General features: G+C 47.7%; 1 protein-coding gene across 1 annotated transcript in view; it reads left to right on the top strand.

Moving 5' to 3' along the window:
- The window catches only part of LOC136559045 (intersectin-2-like), a 44,697-nt gene extending 21,047 nt beyond the window's left edge, over positions 1 to 23,650 (top strand). The window contains exons 2-6 of the mRNA XM_066553906.1: positions 17,985 to 18,159; positions 18,850 to 19,054; positions 19,480 to 20,102; positions 21,000 to 21,145; positions 21,961 to 23,650. Of these exons, the coding sequence (XP_066410003.1) occupies positions 17,985 to 18,159; positions 18,850 to 19,054; positions 19,480 to 20,102; positions 21,000 to 21,145; positions 21,961 to 22,756 (1,945 nt within the window). The 3' untranslated portion in view covers positions 22,757 to 23,650. The remainder of the gene's footprint in view (positions 1 to 17,984; positions 18,160 to 18,849; positions 19,055 to 19,479; positions 20,103 to 20,999; positions 21,146 to 21,960) is intronic.
- The last annotated feature ends 3,102 nt before the right edge of the window (positions 23,651 to 26,752 follow it).

Raw genomic sequence — 26,752 nt, 5'->3', positions numbered from 1 at the left:
AAATCCCAAGAACACTTGTGCAAAGACCCAATTGTGACTGGAGCCCAGCCTGTCATTTTCAGTGGTCACTCGGTTGGGATGAAAGGTGAAAGGTTGCTCTAAACTGCACATTGCAAAGCAGGAAACCAAGAGAGAGCCCATGACACCACCTTCATAGAGACCACAGTACTGAACCTCAGCGAAATAGAGCAAAAAACTGCAACAGTGGCTTTTCCACGCTTGAAACAGCTCTGGAGAGGCAGGGGGTTCCCAGTGGCTATCCAGGCAGCTGAATGAAATTGTCACTTGCGATAAGGCATCCTGAGAGCTGGGGGGAATCCTGGCTCTGTGCCCACTGGCACAGGTCCAAGTGATTTCACTGGAGCCAAGATTTTTATTCTGTATGTGAAATGAATTGCCAGGGTGAAGCTGCAAAAGTAATGCCGAGTAATGAAATCCACTTGCAGCACTGCACCTCTGCACCAGAGCCCTGCTGCGAGCAGGAGAACACCACACTGTTCTTGTAGGAGGCAGGAGGAGGCAAGAGGTGTGAAGTGCTACTGAGTTCATCAATTATGTCACATAACTGCCCATTTGTAGGCAAACTCACTGTTTTGTTGACCCACTTTTTTTTATTTTTTGCTAGCTTTCACAGGATTCCCACCACCACCACAGAGTATCCATCAATATCACCATAGCAACGAGAAGTCATTAATGGTATCCTGCCTATTGACAGTCAGAATCTACAGGGTGCTGATCTGGGTGGTAAGCCATCACCATCAGTTTCAATGAGAAAGGAAAGAGCTCAGGGTCTCTGTGGAATCAATCCTTTCATTCTCCATCCTCTGCATCTCCCCAGAGAAGTCCTGCATTGTGTAATGGCAATAAGGGACATATTTCTTCCCTTAGCAAGTTCTCTGCTGTGTGTGCTTAGGGAACTGCTGCCAGGAAAAGATGGGGCTGGATTTGTTGCACAAGTAGGGATAAATTTGCCTCTCTTGGGTTTGTTTGCACGGGGCTGTGGTTCTGAGAGACACTTTACATTGCAAATAAGCAACTTATCCTGTAAACCTCCAGGGAGTTCAGAGCAAAGCGGGAGGCTTGGGGGCCAGGAAAGGGGGAATGGCAGGCTAAACTGTGAGAGGAGATAAAAGACATGTCATATAATTCTGCTAAATGGTGAAGGAAGGGACAGTCTCAGCAGGTGTAAATTAGCATTGACAAGCAATACTGATTTACACCCAGCTCATGGTCTGGTCCACAGTTTAATCAGCTGAAAAGCATCAGCATCTGAAAGGGAGGGGGTTGTTTAGAGAGGCCCGTGGGAGAAGTTGAAAATCTGTGAAAAAGAAGAAAATAAATTCTTTTTGGTAGGTAGGGAAGCGCTTGTGATGTTCCTTGGGACTGATGCAGAGGTGGAGCCTGGCCAGCTGCACCAGCTCCTTGTCAGGATTCCCACTGCCTCATAGTGGGCAACATGCTGTGCTGGACCATCTGAGGATACATCCCTCAGCTGAGACAGGTGGTGGGCACAGTCCTGCCTGGTTTTCTGTAGAGGCACTGCCGAGTGCCTCCAGAGGCAATGGAGCAAGAAGTGTTACTGCCCGTGGCCATCCATGCCCAGCCAGGACTACTGGCACTGCTGTCATCCACATTTCCTCATGGCAAACCTGCCTGCCAGCAGTATGACACAGTGCCTGACAGCTTTGGGATGTAACCAAGCAGGGTGTAGGATGAGATCATACATGTCCCTCACCATCCTCAACACCCTCTTCCTCCCCCCAGATCTCTTTCTGATCTCACATGTGCTGGCATGGAAGAGCTCTGCTCATCCACCTACCCAAAGCTTTGGGGACTGCTGGAGTGGCTTTCAGTGCAAAGTTAGCAAACTGGGATCAACAGAATTAAGTTGTGGGGCTTCTTTCCCCACTAGTGAGATGGGAGCCAAGGTTCATATTGTCTGGTTGGAAAGACTGATGCAGTAAGCCAGTGGTGCATTCAATGTTTAACATTTGTGGCTGTGCTGCAAAAAACGTTTTCCTGGTACAAGGAAGGGAGTAGGAGCTTTGGACGTACAGCTTATTCTTAGAATTAGGGTGTGATTTCTTTCCTGTGCCCTATGCATTGTAAGGATTAGGCTGAGACTCTTGGGACAATTGTAGAACAAGGAAGAAGGAATACCTTCAGCAACCCTGAGGGAGCCAACTGCATAGGACTGGTTTTGTGTTGTCCTTGAACTGGTGGAAGCAATGTAATAGGGCATGGGAAATGCTGTTTCTGTGTGCCATGATGGTCTTGTATTGCTAGTTCAGCCAGGGGTATTTCTACCCTGAAAGAAATCCAGCATCGTGACTCAGGCCCTGCAAATCATGATGTTAAATCATTAGTTAAATGACAATATTGAAAAAGGACTTGATTTTATTTTTCCCAGTAAGTGTGACTTGGCATTTTACTTCTTGCCAGAAAGTGAATGAAAATGGTGAGTTGAAATGCCAGTTTTCAGTGCACAAAAGATGACAACACTCAGCTGAGGTGAAGGCTCTGTTGATCCTCCTCACATGCTGCAAGGGGAAGGGAGCAGACAGCCCTTTCCTGCTACTGGCTTGTTTTACTTCTCCCTGTCAGTTCTCATACTCAGCTGACCCCTTGTGCCCTGCTTTTTTTGCACTGTCCCTTCTGCCTTCCTCAAACACATGCAGAGAGGATCAAGACAATTTTAGATGATCTGAGGTGTAGTTCCCCACCTCATCATTTTTCAGCTGCAGACGTGCTCCATCTGTGTTGCTCTTTCCACAAGGATGTGCTGCTGACCACAGCTGGAGGCAGAGCACTGGGCTGGCAGTACTGGGCTGCCTCACAAAGGCGTCTGAGTCACTGACTGAGCATATCAGGGCTGGGCTGGGGCACACCTCTGGCAGGGAGCCAGAGGAGAATGGTCTGGAGCTGGCATTGGGAGGTCACAACTGATGCTGGACCCTTTGCTGGGACTGAGCTTCAAGTCAAAGCCTTAACCTTTTCTTCTCCCCTTTTCCCAAGAATAACAAATTCACTTGTAGCCATATTGGAACCATTTTCTGCAGTTAGTGCTGATGTTACACCTATGCAGAGTGGGAATTTGAAGGAGAAGTGGAGGTGCGAGCTTGTAAAGTGAGCTGACATATGGCTTTATAATTCCCAGATCTCACAGGGGGATGGGTAGGTTTTCCTGGCTCAGGTTTACTTCTGAGAACTGCGTGTGTCTTTGCCAGGTATGGAGCAAGGTCAGAGCCTGTGCTCAGATCCTGTTCCTCGTAAGGCCAATAGTGAGTGATGTGTGTGTGTGCCAAGACCAAGGGGGGTGGTGGGCAAGATCTGCTCTGCCTGACCCAAAGGCCTGGGAATGCTTGGTTCATGGTGTCTGCACAGGTCAGGGGAAACCACCTGGGTCCTGAACATCAGCTAACTCAAGCCTGAGCATTGTCTCTGCAGGTTATAACCCTGTGGACTCCCCCTCCATCTGTAAGAGGGGAGCAGAGTGGCTCACAGTGCTACAGGCACGGGCAGCATCTGTCAGTCAGATGTACCTGCAGGCTCATAGGTGCTGTGGGTGATCTTCCCTTGAGAAGACTTCATTGCAAATGGAACTTGCTTCTCCTGAGAGGGAGTCATCCAAAGGAGCTTTGTGGTCTGCCAGGGTGTTGAATCACTTAAGGCTCGGCAGATGGTGGATGCTGTCATCTCTTGGGATGCTTCACAGCTGATGATGACAAGCAACTCCAGCTGGGACACTTGATGGGGGTGTCACACTGATGTCTCCTGGAGCATTTGCTACAAAATTGACCTATTCAGCCTTCCTTTGCTGCAAGATAAATGTCAATCCTCTGAAGCTCCAGTCCTTCTGCTGCATCATCAGCAGGACTGTTGGAGCAATATTATCCAAGAGATTGAGTGGTGCATTGGTGAGACAAAAGGAGGTATCCTTTCCCAAAGCAGGGAATCAAGAGGAAACATAAGTCACCTTGGAAGTATGCTACCTGAAATCAGTGTGCTGGAATGCCTGCCCTTGGAGGTAGGCTGGAAGCATCATCTCATCATAGCCTTTTTGAAAGAGGAACAAGGGGAAAACCATGATGGGTGTCAAGAAGGAGAGGCTGCTCAGACTAAGAGAGCAGCCAGAAAAATTCATCAAAGGCACTACTGCCAAGTGCACAGGTGTGTGGAACAGTAGGGCTTCTCAGATGAAGCCTTTTATGTCAATAAAAATAGTTCCCAAACAGCTTAAAAATCCTACAGAAAAGGAACCAAGAATACTTAAGTGAGTTGATAAAATTTTGGGAGTAGCTTTTGCGCTGCCTTGAGACTATTTCAGAGCTAATCTGGCCCAAATAGAAACTCACATGAAGATATGGTGATTCCTACACTCTCCCTGTTGGAACCGAGCTGATCCATAGCAGGATGTTCCTATGGTGATCAACAGATACCGTGGCCAGATTCTCCTGTGACACATCTGCCTGGCACATGTGTGCCCTTTGGGCTGCTCTGACCAGCCAGCCCTCACTGTGGCCAAGACCAGTTTTTCTGGACAAGTTGTTAACAACAAGTTGTGTTGTATTGAATGCAGTGGGATGGAGGAAGACTTGGAGAAGCATGAAAAAATCCATAAAAGGATTAGGAAAGGAGATGTGAAAGGAGAAAATGACTAGACAATATCACGTGGTGAAGCAAGCAGCTCATAACACAGCAGAATTTAATGCCATTGCCTGTGCTCTCAGCACCCTCTTGACCCTGGGCTGTACTCTGTCTTCAGGGGTTTCCCATGCCAAGCTGTCTCTCAGACTTTGTGGTTCTTTCTTATGCTCAAGGTGAGAACAGAGGGACTATAAATCAGTGAGCAGACTGTAAAGGTTATTGTTTTCCCATTATTACCTGGTTTTGAAATCAATCTGGCAGTTGTTCCTCTTGTTAGCAATCCTGATTTATGCCATGCAGAGGACAATGAAAGCAGTGATAATACTGTAAACTCAGGGAAAGTTATGTTTACCCTAGGAAGGAGAAAGAAACCCAGGAAATTGTACTGTTGCTGTACCTCTCCTGCTCCAATTAATAGGCACTATATAAGCTGTGTTCCTGTTTCAGCTTCTACAACAGACAAAAAAACCCCAAGAAATTTAACTACGGTCACCTTATCTTCATCAACCAGTTCCTGCAGCACAGCACTGGTTAAGAGAACAGCTAAGAAAGCAAATACAGCCAAGGCACCTTTCTTTTTCTTGTTAACCTTTAATATTAAAAAAATAAAACATCTGGCATTCTTTCCCTTGAGACTGCTGGTGCTCTGCTAGGCAGCTGAAGTGATGTGCATGACGTGTCAGTAAACAGATCATGCTGTGACCATGAGGTTTGCTGTATCAGATAGCACAAAGCTCACAGCAGTAAAATAGCTTGCTGAAATCCTTTAGCTAGCTCTTTGAAATGTGCTGTTCACATCCCTCTAGCTGGCTGGATCTCTGAAATAAAAGGGAGATTGTAGTCCAGAATAAACCAACCTCTGTTCAGTGCTGCAATTTGCAAAGCCTAATGCAGAGACATTAGAATAAAACCTGAAGGTTAGTGTAATCTCTTATTTCAAGATGGAGTAAGGATCTGCAGCTATTCCCCTCCGTTGGAAGCACGAGTTTGGTGTGATGGCCATGACTCAGAAGCTCATTTGCTTGTGACTGAAATGTTGTAAATGTGGAAAATGGAAAATGTACCAGACTCATTTGATGTCTCTGATCAAGCAGGAGATGCCAGACAGATGCAAGCTGCTCTCCACCATTTCATGGAACAAATGTCCATGTTTGAGAAGTCTATAGAGTAAATCTTGCTGCAGTGAACTCTGCAAAGCAGCACCAGTAAACCTACTCAGCCCTGCCAGATTTGGTGGCTTCTCTTCCTGAGGCCTTGTGAGGCTGTGTGATCCCTCGTCCTCGTATTCCTGGAGTCCTTGAACATATCTGGTATTCTCCACAGTGTTTTTCATCAGCAATGAGCTACTTACCCAGTGCGTGCCTGCTTCATCCTCCTGACACTTTGTCTCGTGCTTTGCTGGGAAGGTCAGCCAGGCAGAACAGTTCTGATGTGTTTGGGAAGAAATAATTTATCCTTCAAGCTTTAATCCTTGAGAAATAAGTTCTTGGGGGGGATTTTACAGGAAAATTAAGGTTAATGGCAAGTCTCCAAGCAGGCACTTATCAGAGTAGTGGAGAAGTTGATTAAACAGAATCACATGGTAGAAAATAAGCTGAGCACACATTGCCCTTAGTCTTATGCTCACTTAAGGCATGAGGCTCATAACCACTAGAAACTTTTCAGTCCTTGAGCCAGGGAACAGGAAAATGTTTCACAGACAATGTGATTGAGGAGCAATGATGTGCTGCAGCAGCAGCCGACACTAAACTCTGCTTTGCTATTTGGCCTGGAATAAGGGACCATTGGCCTGGAGGATTGCTGCTCTAGAATAAAGCCTGAGCTTTGGGTAAGTGTGGACAGGACTGCCTGGAAGTACCCAGGGGAGTAAACAAAGGAGCATCAATCCACAGTGCTCACACACACTGGAGAGTGACAAAGGATGGGCAACTCAGTGCTTGGTCTAACTGGAGGAGAGCAGAGGATACATTAGGGCTGTTGTGCACCTTTAGGAGAGGGTAAATTAGGACCCAGAGTTGGGTCACCATGTAAGAAATCAGCATTTTCTTCCTTTCTTCCGTTGCCTCACACTTCATTGACCTTTGCTGGTCAATGCCTGGAATCACCTGCTGTAGCTATGGCATGTACTTACAGCTCTGAGGTGATGGGAGGACAAACTTGGAAATTGCTGTGGTTCCCAATGTTTCTTTGTTGGTGACCATATAGGACTGCAGCTAAATACTCTGTGTGTGCCATGGGCCCGCAAGTATGTGCTCAGAGGTCATCTCTAGCTTATCAACCAGAAGCATATTAACTTGGTTTGGGTTTTTTCTGTCTCCATCTTGTGCTCACCTCCAGGAGACTGCCTACAACAGGCTTGTGGCCGTGGTCCTTGGGAGCTGAGTGTGTAGGCACATGTTTTATATCATGGGGTGTCCATGACCTGACCAATGCAGGCATCTGAGCAGAAACTATGATGCAGTTGCTGTATGCCATGGAGCACAAGAACAGGGGAAGGAGGGAGAAGCACTCAGTGTTTCCTGGTTACAAGCCAGGGAAAAATTACCTAGTGTTTTAGAGAGACCACTGTTTTTCTCCTGCTCCAAGCATCCCTGAGCAGGGGGGGAAGGAGGCTGTGCCTCAGCCAGTCCCCTGTCCAGGTCATGACTCGGGCAGCAGCTGCCTTGGGTGCTCAGTGAAATTAAGCTTAGCTGCCTGACATGCTGTGCAGAGCCCTCAGGGCGGTGACATGGAGGAACAGGCAAGATCATAAGAGTTCAGCTGGAAAGAGATGGTCCTTCCAAGAGTGGAGTGACAGGGAACAAAGGTGCTGCTGCCTGAGCTGGCTGTTACAAGAACTCCACAGCTGCCCTGCAGGTGTTAGGGGGAACAGAACTCACTGATTTCTGAGACTCCCTCTCACTCCAGCCAGGGCACCAGACCCCCTTTCCAACCCACCTGTGAGCTACATCCATGTGCACCTTTGCTCTGAGCTCTCCTGGAAGTATCAGAGGAACTTCCTGTGTCAGAAGTGTTTAAACCAAAAAAATCACTGTTCAGAGAAAGAAAATTCATCCTTGAAGGGTGACAAATATTAAAATTAATTATTTGGGAACAAAATTCCCATCTTTCTGCACTTAATGCAGTAAATTTTGGTTCTTGTCTACATGTCAGCAAACTTTGTGCAGCCTCCTCTGGAAAGTCTCTGTCCCCTGCTGTCTCACAGCCAGCTCTGGCTGTTCTCTGCCTTCTCTGGCTCTTCTGCTCCGCAAACCTTCCTCTGTCTCCCACTCTGTCCCTCACTCTGCCAACCCCACTGTGCACACAGGAGGTTTCTTCCAGCTTCTGCTTCCCTGAAAGTGACTTTTGCCATCTCATGCACATTTTCTGGAAAATCCTGCCCCGACTAAGCAGCAGCAGGTCCCTTCTGCCTGGCAGTGCTTGAGAGCAGTGGCACCTTCCATGGCTGCTGGGGAAACAGGCCTGTGCTGTTCTGCAGTGCAGAGGGGTGCCCTCACCTGCTGGAGGGTTTGAGGCATTCCCCTGAGAAATGGAGGGGTGTAAACCTCCCTGCATGACCTGTGCGGTGCACTTGAGTGGGCAGGGACAGAGTGGCCCCTGACCTCCCATGCCTGGCATCTCTGTAGCTGACCTGCAGGTCACAGAGGGGTCAGCTCTATGAGCCCAGACAGTGAGCTTCCACCTGAAGGAGGACAAAAATCAATTGTCTTCTCAATGCTGCCCATCTCTGGGTGAATGGAGCACCCACAGACAGATCCCACCCTGTTGTTTCTGTGCCTCTGCTTCCTTGCTCTTCTCCTGACTGCTTCTGCCCCTGCCTGTGCCCTTCCTCCTCTGGCCCCCTTGCTGTCACATGCACACATGCAGAGCCTGCTGAGCCAGTGTCCAGCCCAGGATCCTGCCTCACATGGGCCTTGCTTTCTCTTCAGGCCTTACTCTGTGTAACTCCCTGCCTTGGCCAAGGACAGCTTTATCCTCTGCTCTCACTGCAGCCAGGGCTGTTTTCTCTTTCTTCTTGTTCTGAAAGCATAGTGCCAGAAGTATGTGGTGGCTTTTAATCCTGTGGCTGTGACCTGATCACAGACCAAACTGACAGGGCATGGCATCCTTTATTAACAGCACTTCCTCACAGGAGCCCTCCGGCACTACCAGGAGCCATGCTCTCTGCTCAGTGACTGGCTTTCACATCATATCATTCTTTCTTTCTTGACAGATTATGTTATAACCTATGAGCACAGAAAGTCCTGATCCTCACGTTTCTCTGCTGTCACCTGTGGGCTCCTCCAGAGCCGTGAAGAAGGGGGAGCTCCAGCCCCACCATGAGAAGACTGGGTGAGAAGTGCCTGTGACGTTTTGGGGAACAGCACACTTTGAGAGCTAGTTTTAATTTTTATTTTTAGCAGTTATGAAGGATGCAAATTATGCTCTGCATTCAGTGGTGAACTACAGGAGCAGTTCTGCCTTCCCTCTCTGGGATGAGATTAGACATAATTTCATTAATGCAGGGAAAAATGCTAATTTGAGCCACTCTAAGCAAGGGATGAATCAACTTCAAGATTATCTTCCAGGCAATACAGTACCTCAGAGTTCCCCTCAGATAGATGTCTCTTGGTGCATCACATGGCTAGGTGCCTGTGGTGCCTTCAGGGAGTAACAAGCCTCTTCATTCCCCTCCTGATCAAGGTGGCTGTGCCGCCTGAATAGTTGGCCACATGTGGGGAATCCAGCTGCACTACAGAACAGCCTGCGCTGTAACTGGTTCTGTCTTGATTTATCAGGACCTCTTCCTGTGTGTTCAACCTGGTTGGTTCTTGCCTGGCTTATTATTAAAGACTCATGCCCCACCATCCCAGCTCTATCTTGCCCTTACAAATCTCAGGCTAACCCCACATCCCCTGCCCAATCTCACTCCATTTTACATATGGCACTTACTCATTCCCTTTGCCTCTGATTGCCAAGGAAGGGAGTAGACTAGATTGTGACAGACACTGATGTCTTGTGTGACTGCTGGAAAGTCCATGAGGCCTAAATCCCTAAAAGAAATCTAGAGTCTCTCCATTCAGTGTAAGGAGGCTCTGTCCACTTCCAGCAAGGACTTAGCCACTCAGCCTTCATCCTGCTGGCCCAAACTGGATTTTAGGGATTAAATTCTCCATTCTGAACATGTGATTCAGTCACTTAGATTTCCTGGGCCTTACAGTGCTGAACACAGCTCATAGCAGGAGCCTTGAAAAGCACAGCTTTCTCTTTTGGGGCCTCCACTGAGCTGTCGTGGGAGGATGATCATTTGAGCCTGTGGCTAAGGAGTCAGGAGGGTGCATTTGTCAAAGTCTGTAAGAGACCTTTGTCTCTGCACTGGAAAGGCCTTGGCAATCCTTGGCTTCCATATGCAGTCAATAAACCATATGTATCTTCCTTGTGAAGGGTGAATCGAGCAAAAAGGGGCTGCAATGTGACTGTCAGGCACAAAACCACCAGCTGTCAGCCTTCTTCTTCCTCCTTGCTACTTGAGTCTTCAAGGAGACCACAGTTATGTCATCCTTTCCCAGCCCCAGCATTCCCCTTAACTTATACACTCTTGTCTGCACCCCATTTGAGGGAAAGGACCTCACTATCTCTTAGAAACCTGCCATCTCCATAGTGAGTAATGTGAGCCTGCAGCAAGCACTTCTGAGCATTTGTCTCTAGAGCTGAGCATTGTTATTGTGAGGGAGTTGCTGAGGGTAGGTAGGATAAACTTCTCCAAATTCAGACAGGTAGTGTAAGGCCACTGTTGGCTTGGCTGGAGAAGAAAAAGCTTCCCTGCCTCAAGCCCCACAGCTCATCACCCAGTTATTCTGCTCTGCTCCTCCCAAGCTGTTGGTGTTGGATTCTGCATAGCCTGGAAGCGGACCTGCTGCTGCATCCTGCGAGCCAGCACCCGGCTGCTTCAGTAACTCATCTTTCCTTCCATTCACAGGTCTTCTACGCATGGCGACTCCACCCATGTGAGAGCTCTCTTACGTGAGTGCCCAGCAGCACACTTTGCTGTCTGTGGGCTGTGGATATTGACTGGCATCTAAGCAACACCCCAGCTCCCTCCTGTCCCCCTAGACGCCACTGTCCTAGAGCCTCCATGTGCATTTGCTATGACATACATCAGTGTTGATGAGAGACAGGAACACTGCCGGGTGATCTCGAGCTGCCAAAACAATCAGCTCTGTGCGCAACATGGCTTAAAGGATTTTTCAGTTAGCAGCATGCATCCACTAAAGAACCTAGACACTCATATTTTTTCTGGGGACTTCCACACTCTTGCCTGCCACACAGGCAAGGCATGTTTGGCCAGTCCTGTGGAAAACCGGATGTATCGGAGTGTGGAAAACCTGCACTGGGCAGCAGTTGCTGACTGTGGGCTGTATTCTCACTGCCGGAGCCTGGATAACGAGATCATCTTTCACTATAGAGGCACCAGTCAGTGGACAGAAGGCTGTGTGGATGTGGCCCCAGTACAGAGTGCGTCAGACTCTCTGAGGAACCTTTCTCTCCGTGCTAAACAGACATCTCGATCCACACAGGATGTGCTCCTCCCTCCCTTTGCCAAAGTGCCCCAGTGGCTCTTCCCTTCCACACAGGAAAGAGCCCTTCACGGGGATGCCAGAAAAGAGCTGAAGGAGAAGCTGAGGCTGCATAGCAGTAAGGTGGCAGAGTCCTGTAAGCCACTGCGCCCACAGGTGGCCCTGCCTGAGCTGCTGGCCCAGGAGTGCTTTGGGTGCCAGGTGTGCCGGCAGTGCAGGAACGGCTGTGCTGTGAACTGCTGCACGGTTCTGGTGGAACACACTGCTCTCAGGCACAGCCTCACAGCGGGGCAGGGACTGTGCTTGGCACACAGGATCATCAGTCCAGAAGACATCAAGCAGGAAGCTCAGAGGAGGCTTCAGCTCCGAAGGCAGAATAGCTCCCCGAATTTGCCCCTTCAGCATGCTGGGGAAAGCCATGAGATGAGCAAATCTAGAACAGCAGAGACCGTAGAACAGTGCACTGGGGAAACAGATGGCAAAGTCTCATTGGGACAGAGCAAGAAAGGCCGCTGCAAAGGGAGGCTCTACATACCCACCTTTGAGGAGTTCAAGCAAATGAGAAGTAAGGAGGGAAATTCATCTGACAGCAGCAGTAGGCCAGCAGATTGCTTGAAAAAGGGTCTGCCTGCAAACCAGATGCTGGAGGAGGAAAACAGTAAGAATGTCTGTCCAGAAACTTTAGAGACCAAAGCTGTGAATGAACCTGCTGTCACTGCAGAGGAGGATGATGATGTATTTCATGAAAACCACACCTCTGCTGGCTTTTCCCAAAACCGAGCCACATGGGATGGTTTCAAGATGAGCAGTCTTGAGGAGAAGGACAGAACCTTCCAGAGCTCCATCCCAGATTCATCACCAGTCCCTATTTGCTCCAGTCCTATTCCACGATCACCTCTACAGGCAGGAGCAATACACAGTGCTGGGCAGGAGATCTTCAGTGCTGAGCAGCAGAAAGGAGAGACAAGACAATTAAATGATGTTCCCCACCTGGCAGGGCAGTCACTGGCTTCTGAAGCCCAGTCCTCTTGCTGTTCATCGCTGCTGTTAGAAGCCACAGACTTATCCAGCTATGGAGCTAAGCTACAAAAAATGAAGGATGAATTCATAGGTTCGGCCTTGGAACTTATTAAGAAAAGGTAACATGCTCCATGGGGTCACCTGAAAGCAGTTCCCTTGTTAATGATCTGGTCTTTCTCCTGATAGGTATATTTAATTCCTGTAGCATAAATGTGCTGTTGGCAGAGCCTTTCATCTTGGAGTCTCAGCCACATGGACGTGTCTTTAAAGCTGTTCAGCTTAAATTCCACCTTGTGGGGGATTAAACATCAAAAAGCATTTTCATCTAGACTTTGCCTTTTTGTGCACCTTAATTCTGTAAAGACAACAGCCATTAGTAGTTCTGACACTCAGTTTCCCCACCCATTTTATTTCAGTATTGTCAGAATGTCTTTTTTTTTGTTTTTAGCATCTGTTGAAAGTAGAAGACAACAAAAGGATACAAAGTGCTGATATGATTCCTTTGAATAAAGATGTAGAGTCTGTCCCACCACTGCAGGACATGAATTTAGATAGAATGACAAAGCAAGTGCTTTCACTTGCTGCCTGAATGTAGTGAGCAGGCACACAAGGGTAAGATGGCTGCTGTGAGTCTTTAACCCCCTCCTGGAGACCTGCACAGGCAGTGAATGAAAGTACTTGTAGATACTGTCCTTTTGCCATCTCTGTGTAGGCAGCCAGAGAAAATACTTCTGTAGAGCCTTCCTCCTTCTCCATGCAAGGTTTTTCCCCTTCTCTGGGTAAGATGTTTACAACAACTGCTTTCTCTATCCTGGTTTTGGAGACTGCAGTCCTGTTACCTTCCTCCTGCCTAAGAAGTGGGAATCCCTTTCTGTGCAGGGTGGCACATTAGCAATCAGCCAAGTTCTAGAAGCTATGAATTTGGAGCAGTTATCACTGTCTTATCATGAGATGATGTTGGTAGGAAAAGGAGGAGTAAGTGTTGGTGGAGTGGTTTGTTTCCATACACTTGGCTTTCATGGTTGGATTTGCCAAGAATTGCATTAGACTTGGTTCCTGGCTGCTTCTGCAATCCACAGATGGGTCTGTGAAATGACAGGGCATCAACCTTGTATGCTGTCTTTTTATTTCTGGAATGGCTGGTCTGAGACTGGACTCTGGTTTTGGGGGAGATGATAGTGACTTCTGCACAGGAATTAGAGTCATCCGAAAGAACTTAAGTGGGGCTGAAGCCAGAGTGACAGCAGAAATAATTCTGCAACTTTACATCCAAAGGGAAGTCGGAGGTGTCAGAGCCCTCAGTGCTGCTCTCAGCTGTCCAGCCCAGCCTTAGTGCTTTTCTTCTATAGAATGAAAACCCAATAAAGAGGTAGATGAGAGTTATGGCATGCAACCATTTTAATGGATTAGGCTATTTTTGTCATGAATGTGAAATGAAATACGCAGAATGGCACAAGCAGTAAGGGTGTAAGAACAGCTGTCTCTTTGCAGATCAATGATTGTACTGGTATCTGGAGCCCAAGCTGCATGCAGAGCAAAGTACAGGAAATGAGGAGTGCATATGATCTTCCTTCCCACTACTCTCCCAGCCTCCAAACACTTCCTGCCCAAGGCCTTTATGTGTGGTTTCTGTGCTTTTAATATCCACAGTGGTTTTTGTTTCTGTGAATGGATTCAGTCTCCCCAGTTGGATTTGTTAAAATCTATGAAGCAATTTTTCATTAACACCAAAATGACAGTTGATCTAAAAATGTGAATGACAATGGTTCCAGTATTAGAGAGGTAGTTTTATATGTGAAGGAACCACCCTGGCCTTATTTTTTTTCAGAATAATAACAATTAATGGTAATTGATATTGCCAAAGCACTAGTTATTGGGAAACTCCGGGTTCCTTTGTTTTGAATTTTATCAGTTTTCTATCATTTTCACCTGAGACCGTAATGTCCCTGAATATTCACTACTTCAGCTGATTTTCACTGCAGAGATGGGAGATTTTTATAATTTAGCATTTTGGGTGCTAAATTATGATCACTGCCATCCAGACCACATTCTTTCTAAGTCTCAAATGAAATTAGCTGAAAGCTCATTTGCTGATTTGGTCCTGTTTCCACAGATACTCAGCTCAGCAAGTCTCTGATAGAGATGTTGTGATGGAGCATCACAAAGTAAAATAGCTAAAACTGTCATCTCTTTCTAGTGCTTCTGTGTGTCAGTTTTTACAAAGCAGTTTTGTCTGTAAGTTAGCAGTCTCTACAGTAATTTTTAATTACTTAAGATTCAGTCAATTAACTTAATATTTTGTCAGTGAAGATTTGATTGTCAATCTCATAATTATGGTGGCTTTAGCCCCCTCATGGGTCACTGGATACCCTTAACTTAGGTTGTAGTCCTGGCTGGGAAGGGGTGTTGCTCTCTAGGTGGAAATCCTGTAAGCTTTTCAGTACACAGTCCATTTTCTGAAATTGCTTAAGTGGGGAATTGTTCGGGATAAGGACATGCAAATACCTCAGGTTTGTGTCTATGAAATGAGGGACATGGTGACAACAGAAGGCTGCACTATTTAGCCAAGGACATGACTAAGAAAAGGCTTCCTGAAAAGAGTGATGGGCTGTATGTGGGGTGACAACAGGACAGTGGGTACAATACCAGCTTCCCCTAGCAGAGGACTGACACCAAGTCAGGAAGGCAGCAGGGAAGGCATGCACAAAAATGTTTCCATTAGTCAGAAAGAGTCAGGAACGTTTGGAAAGGGCTGAGAAGTGCTGGCTTGGACAATGATAAAACCATGAAGAGGCCCATAGAGACAGTGAAGGAAAGTAGGGGCATTTCCAGTTGTATGCCATCCCCAGTACCTCTACTTCCATGAAATTTAGAGTTGATGGCCAGAGGTTTAAAAACACATTCAAAAATAATTGGTCCTCTCTATGTTGGCTCAAGTGCATCACCTCTCTTGGGGAGAACAGGAAAAACTGATACCAACGCCAGGCATAAACTCCTGTCCCAACAAGTGATTTGGTCCAACAGAAGGAACGCTGCTGGAGTCCCCCCTTCTACACCCCTCTGTGAGGGGATTTGACTTGCTTGAGCAGGCAATGGTGTGAACCTGTTGGCAGCACAGATCTCTGCCAGGAGGAGGGGACTAGAGAAAGGGGCAATATGCTATTTTCTTGGCAATGTCCCCTCTTCCTCCTAAGCCAGAGGCAAATGTTAAAGTAGCAGCCCTAAGATGTTGTTCCACAAAAATGCTTCTATCCTCCCTGGTTTGCCCACATGCCTCTGATCACACACTAATCTAGTGGTGTGTGGAGCAGCACTTGCCCCAAGACCACGTGGCCAGTACATCAAGCAGGAGGGATCTTATCATGACAAAAAGTAGAGCAGTCAAACCAGGGATGAAGAAGCCTCCTTTCACACAATGTGGGCTCTGCATATCTGCCTTTCTTACCTCCATCTGATCAGCCATGGGTGGGTTGAATTTCTCAATCTTCAGTCATGTTTCCTTAGCTCAGCTCTCTGGGAAATATTGGCTCTTATTCCCACTGAAGATCATGTCTGGAGATTTTTTTTAAATATCCCTTTTGGGCTATGGAAACTGCAATAAGTGGTGGCATCTGGTCTATAGACTCTATCAGCAGAGAGCTGCTGTCAGCTTCACTTAGAGGAGCAGCAATACTTTGGAGTGCTTCCCATATTTAAGTGGATGATCTTGAAGCACTGTGAAAACGACAAATGAAAGCTCAGCATCTCTCATGAGAGTATGTTCTGTACAGTGGGAGCTGGTGTGATCAAGAAGATAATATTCCAATTATGAGCTCTGCTACTAACCTTGGGTGCATCCCGTTGCCTCTCTGTGCCCCAGCATGGTCCCTTTTCTGTGTTATTTAACCAGGAGCTTTTGAGCAGGAGCAGCTTTTGGAAAGGGTGGTTTTCAGCAGTGGCACATCCTCTTCAAGAGTTTTCTTGCTTCTTAACCTGTGTCTTCCCTCGCATGGGTTTGCCCAGCTGACCTGTTCATACTTGACACAACTCAATGAAACACAGATGAAATTATCTGTCTGAGAATGCATGAGGGAGGGGTTTTAAACCATATAATTTCAAGACTGATTTTAGATCATGGCCACACAGACAGTTACACACACTTAAGGAGTGGCACCCCAAGCATGGTTGGGGACAGTGAGGAGGAAGGAGACAGGAGCCTCTCAAGCCAAACAAGCCAGGCCAGTACCACAGGGGAGCTGCAGCCTTGCTGTGAGCCTGTGCTGCTCTTACTGCTGCCTTGTAAGTGCCACAGACTGCTCTGTGCCAGCAGAGATGTTGGTATCCCCTTTCTGCAGGCTGGGGAGTAGAGACCTGGAGAGGGACAGCAAAAAAGCAAATGCCAGGAGCCTGCTGTTGGCACTGTTGCCATTGTCACGTAGCCATAGCTAAACTGTTTTTAACTGGTTGTGTCAGCAGGGACCTGGAAACATAAATGGAGGAAGATGAAAAAGCATCAGCTGAAGAGATGCAAACCAACTTTTCTGGCCTGACAACAGAGCCAGTTTGTGTTCTGGGAGATTTGTTCCCTCTTCAGTCATTTTAGTATTGGCTGATGGTTTGTTATTGGAGCCAAGTGTCATTCACTGCAAGGAGAATGCCCATCTGTCTCATGTGTTTGCTTGTAGTTGACACTGTTGGAATTGCACATTAGCAGTGTGACCTACCAGCATAAGTTCACAAGTGAAGCCTTTAAGAAGAAGCAAATTTTTCTCATAGGAGATTATTGTTAAGCATAAAATACATGCAGAACCTGAAATATGTTCCAGACACTGGCTTCCTGTATATACAAGCATCCATATTCAGTCCTCACAACCTTCCTTTTTAAGGAATCCAAGTCCATAAAAATTAAGTAAACAACAACAAAAAAAAATTCTTCCCAACAGGCTTCATTATGCATGGAAATAAGATGTCTTAGAAAGCCTGTTAAAAAAAATGTATCACAAATAGTATCACAAACAACAGCCTGTCAACTACTCTGTCAAGTCAGTGGTTTTGCACCAGACTGAGTCTGTCTGGAGAGTAATGCTGTCTACAGAGGGGGGAATGTGGGGTTGGACAGGCTGCCTGTATCAGCCAGGCCAGGCCCTTGTTAGCACTGGACAGCTGTGAGTGAGGGCATCCCAGAGCTGCCAAGTGAGAGCAACAGACACTGCCAGGCTTTTCAGGTCTCAAGTGCTCCAAAAGGCCTGATCATGAGTTCACTGAAAACAGATAGTATTTTTCCAGTGACTTCAGTGGGCTTGGGATCATATGAGATGAAAAACAGAGGGAATACCCTTTTAATCCTCTAATCCCTTCAAAGTATTATGGTTTATAGCAGGTGATTTTCTTCCAGATGAGCAATATGGTTTTTGTGTTGGCAGCATCTCCTTAAATAGCAGCAAATATGGATGTGGCCTACTTAGAAAGGAGTGTTTCTGGTCCCTGTGGAGCACCTCATGTTTTATGACAGGGCAAAAATGCCCTGTGAACAGCCAAGACTTGATAACCCAGACTGATGTTGGCATGAGTGTAGTTACCCAGTTTGCAATTCTTAACTGAGCAGTGCTTGGAGCTGCTGAAACACAAGCACAGCCGTCCATGCTGACCAGTCACGAACCCTGCCTGCACTTTTCCTGAACTGTTGCAGATCATTGTTTGAACCTGTGCTCTCTGCTCAGTCTCATCTGTGTCAGGAACAGCATCCATGACGTTCAATGGAGTCTGCTTCTTCCCTTGCAGCTGCAATGCCGAGACTGCTGCCAAATCCCCCTCCAAGGGGCAGTGTGATCTGAGGGAAGCTGATCTCCCACCTCTGGAAGACAGCCAGCAGCCCACAGCGATGTCCATGGCAACAGAGACTTGGGAGGACAAGCCAAGCAATGAGACATCCAGTGACACTCCACCTGCAGGGAATGTAAGAGAGAGGAGTTCCCCTCTCATGCATGTGTTCAGGATTTTTTCCTTGTTAGAAGCTCTGAAGGATCCCTTCATTGTAGGAACTGAGCAGGCTGGGAGATGGCAATCTGGAAGATTCCCATGAGTGATTAAATGCTGTTAGAAGCATTAGAAGCTTTTTTATTACACTCAGTAAAACAGGAGTGAGTTTTTTGCCTCAGTCTGTGCCACTGCATTTCATGGCTTCCACTGTGTCTGGGGGTTCAGACAGATTCCCTCCTAGTGCCCCCTTGGGCAAGCTCCTGGTGCAGATGGGGCACAGAGGCTGAACTTCCTGACCCTGCAGTACTGAAACCTTCACAGAGCAGCTGCAAGTGAGCTCAGGTCCCTGAGCATATACCCATAGCCCGGGCTGTGCTGTTGACTTTTCCATGGTTATTTGACAGCCGTGATCCAACCACCTTGGAGCTGCTGTACTCAGAGCTATACAACAGCAAAGGGAGAGAGGTCTTTTCTTGTTAGGGCTGAGCAAGACAGAGGGACTCAGGGGGGCAGATCTCTTAATCATCATGTAGCAGAGCTACATTTACCATCCCTTTACTGATGAGTTTCCTTTTCCATCCTTTGGCAACTGAAGTCCAATGTCTGCAAAACCAGGTGCTGCTTTGAGCTCAGCCTTGCTCCAAAGCCTTTCCTGCCTTTCTTGCAGAGCCCCAGTCCTGCCTGTCGCCGATCCAGCTCCGACATTGTCCATGAGAGCGCGGATGGTGCCAAGGCCCAGCGGGAGTGCCGGCTGCGGCCGCACTTCAGTGACCCGATGCCGACAGACTCGGTGAAGAGGAAGCAGCTGGAGCTGAAGATCGCGGCTGCAGCGCGGCAGCACGCGCAGAAGCGCCGGCAGGAGCGGGACTGTGGTACTCACACTGCACACTCGGGGGCTTAGGGCCAGATGCTGCGCCCTGCTGTGCCGCTGTAAATGTGGAGTAACTCTATAAAAATAGGGGAGGGAAGCACCCTGGGTTGTACCCAGGTGTGCAGGAAATCAGGATCTGCTCTGCTCTGTCCCTGACTGGTAGATGGCAGGGGAAGAGGCAGCCTAAATGAGTTCACAGGTATGGGCAGTACAGAGATGACAGATCCCAGACTTTACCAGGGAGCTGTTTCCTTCTGACTCCCACCAGTCTCAGCAGCAAAACAGGGGAGGCAGCTCACAGCCCTGCTTCCCCAGAACCAGCCTGTCTCCCCAGGGTTCCTGCCATTCATGGCTGTGCTAGCACGAGTTCCTCGGGTGAGCTCTGTGCAGCTGGTAGTGCCTGTAACGATTTGTGTCTGTTCTCAGGTCCTGTGGTAGCAAAGGCCAACCTTGGCCATGGCGGCAGCTTTGATGAGACCCGACGCACCCCACGGGGCTCCCTCCGCTCCAGACGTCACTGGAGCAACGTCAGCAGCCTGAGCACGGACAGCGGGATTGTCGGTGTGAATGATGCCCGGGATGATCTGGATCCCACTGCGGCCACCCGCACCAAGTCAGCGGATGTGGAGAGGGCAGATAGTGGCATTGGCCAGATGCCAGCCAGGAAGTGGAGGAACAGGGCCTCTGAAACGCTGAGCTCCCTGCAGGCCTGGGAAGCCCACCGTCCCTGCACCGACTGTGGAGAAAGGGACCTCCCTGTGGAGACAGATGTCCAGAACTGCAACCAGAGGCGGGCTGATCTCTGCGAGAAGTGCCGCAAGCGCAGGACAGAGCGCAAGGAGTCTGTGCTGGAGTTTGTCAACACGGAGGCCAGCTATGGAGAGGACCTGCGCATCATCAAAGAGGAGTTCTACCTGCCCATGCAGGCAGCTGGCCTGCTCAGCCAGGAGCAGCTCCAGGGCATCTTCAGCAACATCCAGGAGCTCATTGACCTCAATGAAAACTTCCTGGAGATACTTCAAGAAGAGATTGATCAGGCCTTTGATCAGGTATGATGCTGCCTCTGCCCTCTAAAGGGTCTGGACCAGGCAGACTGAAATAGGTTTTGTATTAGGGGGGCAGCGTAGTTGGAGCAGAGGAACAGGAGGTAGGACTCCTGGGTTTTGGTCAGCTGTCAGCTATCTAGCTCCTTACTCTCTCAGCTATTCCTGCAGATTTCAGGAGCTCTGTGCCAGGTTGCAGATGTTGGACTCACTGTGCTGTGGTGATGCCACTGACATCAGCAGTCTTGCTTATTTATCCCATTAACAGGTATTAATGGTCCCATTATCAAAGTTAGTTTTAGGCCAGTTGGCCTGGATGCTGGCAAGAATGTGACCATGGGGGCACAGAGCTCAGCTTGCTCTGTCTCTCAGGCTGTGCTCTTGCAGCCCTGAGCAGGCTGGCTTCATGCTGGCTTGGCTGTGTTTGCCTTGGCTTGCAGTTTACTGCAGCTTGGCTCTAGACTGTCTGTGGGGCCAGGCAGTGCAGGCTGCTCCCTGCTCTACAGCTGTGTATGGCCACTTCTACTGATGCACCCTGCCTTGCACAAGGAGCTTTCCTTCCCCACCAGCATGGGCACAATACACCCTCTTGACTAAGAAGCTCACTATGGCCTTCAAGCCCTTGCTCTGATGAGCTGGCTGAGCCCACAGGAGGAGAGCAGCCAGCTCTTTGCATGTGGAAAAGCAAGCAGTTAGACCAGCTTTCCTTCCCCTCCCCAGGCACTGACTCCCCCCAGACCTGCAGGAACTGCCTTTTGACTGGGAAGGGTGAGCCCAGCTCCACCTTTGGGCTGGTGCTCAGCTGATCCTGCAGCAGTTCACGCTGATAGGACTGAAGGCAGGCTCTTGGCTTTGCCTCTCCTAACTGAGCTAACTGAGCAGGGCCCTATTGCATACTTGCAGGGGGATGATGACCTGATGACCGTGTGCATCGGAGAAATATTCCTGGAGTTTGTGAACATGCTGCCAGCCTTTCAGACGTACTGTCTTCAGCAGTCCTCCTCTGTGAACATGCTCAATGCCCTGGAGAAGGAGAAGGAGTTGCTCAGGTGAGAAGGGGGATGAGCATATTCATCCAGGCTTTGGGGACAGAAGGGCAGCAGGCTGAGGGTGAAGCCTTTGCCAGCCCATCTAGATCAAAGTCTGATGCTAGTGTTCTTCAGTTATCGCTGCTTCCTCTTAGGGTGAGGACAGTCATTTATTCTCAAAAAATATTCAATCCTGGGTATCTCCACTGGTATCAACCAGTTGGTCCCCAGCTGTACTCTGTGTTTTGTGCTAGCAGTATCTGCCCAATGACCACTGCACTGAACTGTCACCAAATAATACTCAGCTGAGATCAGCTCTCAGTCCCTGTGCTGGAGCCCAGGTTGGATTTCCACTGCAGAAAGCCACTTTGTGGCACACGACTGGAATTTGGTTCCCATTCCTATGGTCTATTGGGCAATGTCAGGCAAGTAATTTCTCTTTCCACTGCTCAGCCAAATTCTTGTTTAATATGTTTTGTAATCTAATGATGAAAGGCATTACAAGTTAATGCAATCTGATATAAACTGATGGATCTGCCTCATGTTTACGTCAGTAGGTACCAGAGAAAGATCACACCCTTGCTATTTTATGATTTAATAGAAGACTGTTAGAATGTTATGTCCAAGTGTCCCAGGCACCTCATCGGGATTCTGCAGCTAAACACAGCTGCAGAAATGGTTGTTAGTCTTTAATAAGACAGAATTCACAAGGTTGCTAAAAATGGGGGGGGCTGCAGTGCCCAGCAGCTGTCAGCACCATGCTGTTTGCATTTAGCATTGAAGCATCTGCTGGCAGAGCAACCACCATTTCATCCTGTCTTCTTAAATCCCTGCAGAATATTTCTCAATGTCTCCCAGAATGACAACACAGCACTGCGGCGGATGAACCTGAGGTCCTTCCTGATGGCCCCTTTGCAAAGGGTCACCAAGTACCCCCTGCTGCTCAGCAGAATCATCAAGGCCACCACCGAGTACCACCCAGACCACGGCAGCCTGCGGGAGGCCAAGAGCCGCATTGAGTCCCACCTGGAGCACATCAACATGAAAACCAAGCAGGAGGGGAACACGTGGACCCTCCGATCCTTTCGCCAGGACAGCAAGAAGAAGAGGGAAGTCATCAACATCGAGATGAGAGAAACCGCCCTCAAAACTGTCGGGTGGCTGCGGGAGGAAACGCGGTTTGTGATGGAGGGGTCTCTGCAGCTGGCCCAGCCCCCCGACGGCCAGTGGGTGAAGAAAGGCAGCAAGACCCTAAAGTTCCAGAACATGCAGGTCCTCCTCCTGGTGAACATGAAGCGCGTATCCGAGTCCAGCCTGGAATCAGCTGAGCCAGGGCCTGTGAAGGACGCAGTCCTGGTTCTCATCAGGGACAAAAATAACGGGAAGTTCCATTTGCTCAGGGAGCCCTTGAGGCTGAGTAATTGCATCGTCTCCACTGATCCTGACTGCGACGACACCTTCGAACTCATTGAGATCAGGCGGGAGGCGTTTGTGTTCCGGGACAGCGACCGGGCACGGACTCACCACTGGTTCAGGCAGATCAGGCGCTACTCCAGGGAGCTGGGCTCCTGGAAGAAGCGGCGCAACGCGCTGCCCAACATCATGATCAGCACTCCTCACACCAGGCCCTGAGTCCTGCAGGCTTGGCTTGGCCAGTGCCGCATGCAAAGACCATCAAGAGCCCCAGTGGCCTGAACGTGCTCCATGGACAACACAGGGAGGAGCCTGGTCCCCAAAGACTCTGACTGGCACTGGAAACAAACGCCACAGCCTGGTGCTGAACTCCAACCCCTGGACTCACAATAGTGTGTGGCTCATGTACATACAGAGATGGGCTCCACTCGAGGAGATCACCCAAGGATAATAATTTAACTTGTTAATGTTGCACTGCAGGAGAATGATGTATGATGCTTGCCATTGCATGGATCGTGTTGAAAGCCAGTCTTGACAATGAGAGAGGTTTCCACTATTGACTTTATTTCATCAGCATTAGGTAAAGTCTGGGTATTCAGCAAAATTAGGTGCAGTATTATGCAACTGAGGATAAAAGCTGGAAAAAATTGTTTTCCACCACTACTCCTAAGGACTGTGTTTCATTATTCACCTCTGTATATTTGGTCAAAACACTTGCTTAAAAAGAAAGGCCTTTCATCTTTAATCCAAATCAAGTAAGTATCAATTTGCTCAAATTCAGCTGCATGCACACAGCAGAAAAAAAAAAAGAGAAAAAAAAGAGCAAACACATAAACCCCACATATGTGTAGAACCTGTGGAAGAGCAGCACACTCCCAGTGAGAGTCTGTTACTTAACTGACTTAGGGACTGGAACATAATGCTGCATCTGAAAGAAATATCTCAGAAGTATATGTAAATACAGCTCTGCTACCACTGATAGTGAATTTAAGAGTTTGCAATTATTTAAATTATGTAATCTAGTGTATTTCAAAATTTAATTGAAAGGAACAATTTACATTGTACTGTAGAGTAACATAAAATGTTTTAATAATTATGTTTCAATTACTTTAAGTGGGTATATTTTTAATATTTGTATTATGGAGTATGTGTTTCACTTCATATGGGTGGCATTCAGATGAGCAATGTGCCTACATCTGCTCTGTGGATCCCCTGAACAGAACTCAGGGCTACTCCAAATGAGACTGGGTGAATGGTACAAACCTGCTACTCAAGTCCTCACTAGACAACAACAAGATTGGCACAAACCCTTTTGCTCTGGAGCCAAAACTGAGGCCACAAATAACTGCCCCATAGGGTCCAACCTCTCTCAGTTGCTCAGCAGGGAAATGACTCAAAGCTGAACAATGGTAAAAAAGCAAACAGGGTTTAACCTTTTCAGCCTGACATTAACACTGACCGCTGCTTTGCAAAATGTCACGCTGTGACTTACACAGCAAAGGCCAGATTTCAGCCTGGAGGCTAAACTAAAGGAGCCTAAATTTTGGTCCATGGATCTGGGAGGACAGCCTGTAAATGCTCTTTTAGGCCCACAGGGTAAAGACAAAGCCAATCAGTATTATTCACTACCAACAAAATATTTTTGTTACAGGCATTTATTTCACAGGAGGATTCACACAAGCACATTTATGTATTTCTCCAGAGATCAACCAGTATCAAAGGTCACCACTAAAGGCAGACAGAAGACATCTTCACAAAGGTATCCCTAGTCTTGTAAAGTCACCACTGACCCAGCATCTGAGCAAGCCTCAGACTGTGCCATGCTTTGTCCTCTGACCACAGCTGCCAGGGCTTGTTGCACTGCTCCGGGCACTGTGGCAGACACCACTGGTGTGTGCCTACCGGCTGTATTCTCTCTCATTCTGCACCATCCAGCACTTTAGTGCTTCATCTTGTCCTTGAGGAAATGGGAAGATTTGCATCATCTGGAGGGTACCCAAGTCATGAGCGTGGCTGCACACAGCAGAGCTCTGTAGCAAGCAATAGCTGTCAAAGTGATTGGCAGGGCAGCAGCCTGCCTCCCTCAGTGAGCTGGAATTCCCTCCAGCTCCTTCTAATCACTAGACAATAAGCTGTTCCCCCAAAATATGCACTAGCAGCCAGTGAAGAGCACGAGGCATTGCTTTTAGTTTGCCATTTGTTTTTCACAGAGATGGATGCTTGAGCAGAGCAGCTGCTGGAGGAAGATTTTTCTAAGCTGTTGTGACAGATCTCATTTATGAGCCTTCAAGCCCCATTCACCTCACATGCAAAAAGCAACAGCTTGTAGCACCTTTGTCTTCTCTCCCAAGACCACAATGGCACAATCACTTTCTCTTCATTTCTCTGGGGCACCTCTGACAAGAGAAGGCATAAGTACAGTAACAGCCCAATTTATCCAAACAGTGAGTGGCTTTCACAGCCACAAAGCTCTGCTTGCTGGAAAGTTTTCAATTACTTTCCAGCACAGTGATTTTCTCCACCTCAATTCATACTCGAAACCACTAGTGGACTGTTTGTACAGTCATATCTTTAAATCAAGATACCTTCAGCCAGCCTGGCTGTTCAAAAAGGTTAGGGAACAATAAGTACATAAAGGATCTGATATTTAGCATCAATCTTATGTTTGGCTGATTGTTCAATTTGTCAGATTCAGGATTTTTCTAAGTATCACAGGAAGCACCTGCCTGCCAGGCTCCTGTAATCATGGCCTATTTCCTCTGAACCAAACTCTCCCCAGAAGAAGGTCCATGAATAATCACCGGGTATTGAGTTATGAGCAGGACGTGTACGTGGTGCTGTAGCCCTGTTCTAAAGAACTGTGGCCAAGGAACAGTGAGTACAAGCCCTTTGATCTGGGACAGCTTTGGGAAGCGACAGTGGGGTTGCTGAACCTGTCAGACTGGACAGAGGTTGTGCTTCCAACACAGGCTACTTTTATGTACCTGGTGTGTGCAGCTGCTCACCTGCCTGTAAATTACAGGTGTTGAAAGGGGACATGAGCAGGGAACAATCCCTGTGGCCCTGTGAGTGCCTGTGGTGTGGGGTGAGGCAGCACAGGAAGGGCAAGAGTGTCAGTACACTGACAAGGCAGTAGATTTCCATACTCCTCAGGCACCCTTCTGAACTAGATGATCCCTCTCCTGGGAAGTTCCAGGTCTTTCAGTATCACATGTACACATCTTACTTGGCAGCCATGGAGATTGGTTGTGCTGTATTTTTCCATTTCTGATTAACAAACTGACAAAATGCTATTATAACCCTGGGTACTTGGAACAGGGTTGTCTGCAAGCCAAGAAAGCAATTATTCGTTCCAAGCTGGCTGTCCTCCTAGGTCTCTGTAATATTTTTATGCCTTTCATTGTCATGACTGACAATATTAAGATTACTTTTCAAGACTCCTGCTCACCAAACTTACACAAGAAGTACAAGCAGACCTTTCTGGAAGTACCCCTTGTCAGGGGGAAAAAGAAAAAGTTGGTTACTCCCTTGATTTACCAGAACTCATAAATGACCTTTAGAAATAATTTTGTATAAGCCTTACTGGTCATTTACAAAGAAAACAACAAAAGCCAGTCTTTATTTTTAGAGTCCATGCAGTTTTGAGTTCTGAAGGCAGACACACAAGATGACAAAACACTGGACTAAGAGCCCTCTATGAGCTCAGGTCCCAAGGAAAGAAAGAAAAGCTCCTTTATGAGTCACGAGGCTGGGTGGGAAAGTCTGAAGAAGACGTGTGGAGATGAAGAGCAAATACTTCAGAGAGCAGACACCTCTGCTTTAGTGAATAGAGATCCTCTCCTTTATGGTGTTCTCATACTTTCCTGGTTGTCATTAAAGGAAGTGCAGAGGGGGAAGGGGTGCTCAGTGTGGGTCTCACTATTTGATCAAGAACACATCTGAGAGACATCTGAGACCAGCTTTGGTCTTTCAGCAAGGAGTTGTCATTGGATACTGAGATCGACCTCAGCATACAGCAAATCCTGAAAAAAGCTCTGAGATCATCTCAGATCTCCTGACTTGCTGCATGTGAATTTATAATGCAACAGAAGTCCCAGATTTTTTTTTTCCCAGCAGGAGATTCTGGTGAATATTGCACTGTCTTGCTTGTCCCTGATTTGTTCAAAGAGAAAAAAAAAAAAAAAATCTTCTAGCACCATGTCAAAGATCCCTTCA

Source organism: Molothrus aeneus, chromosome 7 (genome assembly GCF_037042795.1).
Source record: "Molothrus aeneus isolate 106 chromosome 7, BPBGC_Maene_1.0, whole genome shotgun sequence".
Classification (NCBI taxonomy): domain Eukaryota; kingdom Metazoa; phylum Chordata; class Aves; order Passeriformes; family Icteridae; genus Molothrus; species Molothrus aeneus.
The sequence above is the reverse complement of the archived record's forward strand: the minus strand, read 5'-3'. Positions and strand labels throughout refer to the sequence as shown.